At 63.1% G+C, this 3,961-nt stretch overlaps 1 protein-coding gene across 4 annotated transcripts in view; it reads right to left on the bottom strand.

The window, feature by feature from the left end:
• Nucleotides 1-178: 178 nt before the first annotated feature.
• Nucleotides 179-3,961, bottom strand: part of CACNA2D2 (calcium voltage-gated channel auxiliary subunit alpha2delta 2) — a 185,642-nt gene continuing 181,859 nt past the window's right edge. For all 4 annotated transcript variants that reach the window (XM_005422496.2, XM_031058140.1, XM_031058141.1 and 1 more), the window contains 13 exons: nucleotides 3,481-3,578; nucleotides 3,195-3,285; nucleotides 3,009-3,071; nucleotides 2,802-2,905; nucleotides 2,618-2,716; nucleotides 2,432-2,526; nucleotides 2,144-2,191; nucleotides 1,689-1,760; nucleotides 1,386-1,538; nucleotides 1,216-1,268; nucleotides 1,055-1,110; nucleotides 847-970; nucleotides 179-314 (listed from right to left, as the gene is read on the bottom strand). In XM_005422496.2, coding sequence (XP_005422553.1) covers nucleotides 194-314; nucleotides 847-970; nucleotides 1,055-1,110; nucleotides 1,216-1,268; nucleotides 1,386-1,538; nucleotides 1,689-1,760; nucleotides 2,144-2,191; nucleotides 2,432-2,526; nucleotides 2,618-2,716; nucleotides 2,802-2,905; nucleotides 3,009-3,071; nucleotides 3,195-3,285; nucleotides 3,481-3,578 — 1,177 coding nt within the window. In that variant the 3' untranslated portion in view covers nucleotides 179-193. The remainder of the gene's footprint in view (nucleotides 315-846; nucleotides 971-1,054; nucleotides 1,111-1,215; nucleotides 1,269-1,385; nucleotides 1,539-1,688; nucleotides 1,761-2,143; nucleotides 2,192-2,431; nucleotides 2,527-2,617; nucleotides 2,717-2,801; nucleotides 2,906-3,008; nucleotides 3,072-3,194; nucleotides 3,286-3,480; nucleotides 3,579-3,961) is intronic.

Below are 3,961 nucleotides of genomic sequence, written 5' to 3'. Positions count from 1 at the left end.
TTGGCAGGGCAAGAAAACCACCAGGAACAGGGCACTGGGGGCTCCTAAGGCACCCCCAGCCCCTTTGGCCATGAGCCAGCTCCCTCCACCCCTGCCAAACTCCACAACTTCACATGTCCTTGCCCCACTGCCTGTCCCACAGACCCCATGTGTCCCCCCACCTCGCTGCCACCTGTGGGATGCAGCTGAGCCATCAAAGGATACCTCTTACCTCTGCCTGCAGCAGCTTAACAGACTCACACTGGCTGCAGAGGGGCTTGTCAGCCACCACGAAGAGCAGGTTGGTGTTGGCCAGTCTCTGTGCATGGAACAGCCTGCGGGTGCAAAGGCAGTGGGACCCCCCTTAGCCTGTGCCCCAATCCCCCCAGCTGCCAGAGCCAGCCCTCCTGAACCAGCAGCATCTCCCCAGACCCAATTTCACCACTGTCCCTGTCCTCCTCCCCATCCCGGTCCCCAGTTTCGTCCCTATCCCTGACCTCATGCCTGTCTGCATTCCCAGCCTTGTCCCTATCCCCATTTCGTGCCCTGGCCTGCATCCCCATCCTCATCTCCACCTCCCTGCCCATCCCCATGCTGAGGGGCTGCCCAGGGACTCAGCACTGATGGCCTTGATGGCCTTCCAGGCCTTGGTCCCCCGCAGAGGATCCCTGGGGACACCATCACCCACAGCCCACGGGGACACCACTGTTCCCCTCTGTCCCCCCCTGTGGGTATCACAGTCCCCCTAAATGCTGCACAGCATCTCCTACTGCCCCCACAGAGGCTGCTGCACGGGCACCTTGGCACAGGCAGCCTCGGGGGTGTCCCCAGCCCTGCCCAGGGGTGGGACAGTGGGGACAGACCCACCTGGAGCAGTTGCCGCAGTCGATGATGGCGTTGTAGGTGGCGTTGACGGTGCTGAAGTAGTACTGGGTCTGCTTCATGATGCAGCTCGTCTCCCTGGCCTCCATGCCGTCCCCCACCACCTCCTCTGTGCCAGCACAGCGCTGTGGGACAAAGGCCACCAACCCCCCCAGCCCTGCCCACCCCCAGCCCAAAGCTCCCCAGCACTGACCCGTCTGGAACCAGCTGCTGTAGGTGAGGCTGTACAGGAACTGCTGGAACAGGGACCTGGGCAAGCACAGCGTGGCCATGTCAGCTGTCCCAGCCCCAAGGACAACCCAGTGTTCCTCCCCAGTGCGAATGGCCCCAGGGAGGGGACACGGCAGGACTCACCAGGCTGCGGCCGAGGTCCACCAGGCGAGGCTCAGCAGGTCGGCCACAGTGGGCTGTGGGTAAAGAGGGGGCAGTGAGCCAGCAGGTGCCCGTGAGGGGCACTGGGGACACGCTCGTGGGTCCCTGAGCTCCCAGAGCAGCTGGAATGCAGCATCCCCGTGGGTGCTCACCACGAAGACGCCGCGGGGCGCCGCGCCCGTGTTGCTGGGGGCCTCGGGGGCACAGACGGACTGGAAGTCGTAGGACTCCTTGCGGGCGTAGAAGGAGTTGTTGTAGAGGGCAGACATCAGGTTGGCATCCACTTCGCTGAAGAACTTGCCCACCTGAAATGGGGACACCCAATCTGCACCCAAATGCCACCTTGGCACAGGCTCCCCTGGAGGGGACTCGAGTGGGGCTGTGCCACAGCCACGAGCTCGGGGTTCAGCTCCTGGCTGGCATCCCCGCCCCGGAGAGCTGCGGGCACCGCTCACCTGGTACCAATGGTCCTCCTGGTTGGACAGCACCAGGAAGCCCCCATCATCGATGAGGACACAGATGAGGTCCTGGGGAAGGAGGGCAGTGTCATCCAACCCTGGCCATGCCCAGGGCAAGGCAGGACCAGCAGGGGAGGGTGGCAGGCTGTCAGGCAGGAGGGCAGCACGGTGTCCCCAAGCCTCAGAAGCATCTCAGTGCCAGGAGCACCCATGCTGGGTGCAGGGAGCAGGAGACACCACCCACCCTGTGGGTTTAACAGCCCCCTCAGGGGCTCCATGGTCCATGGGGCAACCCCCAGGCCTTCATCCCTGTGAGATGGGCTGAGTCTGGCTGAGCTTGGGGAACAGCAGGGCCCAGGGTGGGTGCACAGGCTGGGTAAGCATGGGACAGGGACCTCTCCCAGCCATTCCATACATCCCCACCAGTGCCCCCACCCCTGCCCACCACCCACCTTGTTGTTGGCCTCACAGTCCATCTCACAGCTGCTTGAGGGGTCACACTGTCAACCAAAAGCAGGGCAGAGGGAGAGGTTAGCAGGATGGTCATCCCTCCAGAGCTGTCCTCCCAGCCAGAAGGGGACATGCAGGGTGGTGTCCCCAAGGCTGGGGACAGGAACCCTGAGGAACAAACCCATTCCAACCACAAGCACCATGTCCCAGCAGTGCCCCCCAGCAAGCAGAGCTCCCTCCCTGCCCTGTCTCCAGCCCTGTCCCCTGGCAGTGCCAGCCCCAGGACGTACCCGGCGGGTGCCCAGCTGGTCTCGGTCTGTCCGGTTGCTCGCCAGCACTTTGAACTTCTCAGCCCAGGCCTCCAGGTCCAGCTTCACCCCCACCACTGGGGCAGTGGGGACACAGGGTGAGCTGTAGCCTGGAGGGGGTGCAGGGACCCCCCAGCCTGGCACCAGGGCACCCAGCTCCCTGCCTACCTGCGGGCTTCAGGGTCTTGTCCCCGATGCTGAGCTCCACGGCAGTGCTCACCAGGATCCCAATGGTGTTGTTCTCCAGGTCCAGCCCCCGGTAGCCAGCTGTGGAAGGCAGGGGTGACATCAGGGGACACATGGAGCCAGTGCCAGCCTGGGTCACACCCTGTCACCCTGAGCTGGCACCCACCATCTCGGTAGGGTGGCTTGAAGATGTAGCCCTTGTTGTCCAGGCTTCTCCGGTAGAAGCTGGCGTTGAAGGGCTCCGGTTCCTCCTCCCAGTCATCCGCGGCCCTGGCAGGGATAAAACACAGCCATGAGTGTCACTGTCATCTCTGGTCCCACCAGAGATGGCCCAGCAGGAGCAGACACGTCACTGTGCAGGGCAGACACTCACTTGTTAGGGAAGACACGGGTGATGCCCCCATCGGTGGCTGCGAAGACAGCCAAGAGGCTGTACCTGCAAGGAGAGGGCCAGGTACACCAGCCATCAGCGGGGTTTTGCTCTGCCCCTGCCTCCATCCCAATCCTCATCTGTCCCAAGACAGTGCTGCCCACCCTGGGCCATCTCCCCTCCACCTACGTGTTGAGGTCCTGGTCCTTCCAGACTTGGTCCACCAGCTGCTGTGTGATACCCGTGTCCAGGATCAGGTTGTGCAGGAGGAAGTTGTCGCCTTGGAGAGCAGGAGGAGGTGAGAGCTGACCCCATGAGGGCCACCCATGTCCCCAGCTCTGTCCCAGCACCTACCTTGCAGCAGCTCCCAGGACCCCAACCCCGGCACAGTTTATCCCCTGCTCCATCTCCCCCTGAATCCCCATCCACCCCCGACCCCCCAGCAGCCCCCCCAGCAGCCATCCCAGCTTCTCCCACTGCTTGGAGTCTGGGGTCACCTTTTCCATGAGGGCAATAAAGTTTTCCAGGAACTCGGTGTTGTTATCCGACAGGTCGAGGTCTTTGCAATACTCTCTGGGGTTTGGGGACAAGGTTTGTGGTTCGTGGGGATGGAAAAGGCAAGGTCAGTTCTGCCCCGGGGACGGCAGGGCAGGGGCTGGCTGTGCTGCCAGCACCCAGGCTTGACAGGGACACAAAAATGGTGAGGTGCCACCTCTCCTGGGAGTGTCACCTGCCAGGGAACTGGCTGTGGGCATCTCTGCAGAGTGCCCAGTACCCAGCCCCTGCTGCCTGCAGTGCCACCAGGGAAGTGTCCCACCAGTCACCAGGTCTGTCACTGCCACAGGCACTGAGGTGCTGTCACCTCTGCCAGGGCAAGCTCTGATGGATCCTGGTTTGCCCAGAGTGGTACAACACCGAGTCCATCTCTCCCCATCCTGCTGGGGCTACTGGTGGGA

This window comes from Geospiza fortis, unplaced genomic scaffold (genome assembly GCF_000277835.1).
Source record: "Geospiza fortis unplaced genomic scaffold, GeoFor_1.0 scaffold78, whole genome shotgun sequence".
NCBI lineage: Eukaryota > Metazoa > Chordata > Aves > Passeriformes > Thraupidae > Geospiza > Geospiza fortis.
The sequence above is the reverse complement of the archived record's forward strand: the minus strand, read 5'-3'. Positions and strand labels throughout refer to the sequence as shown.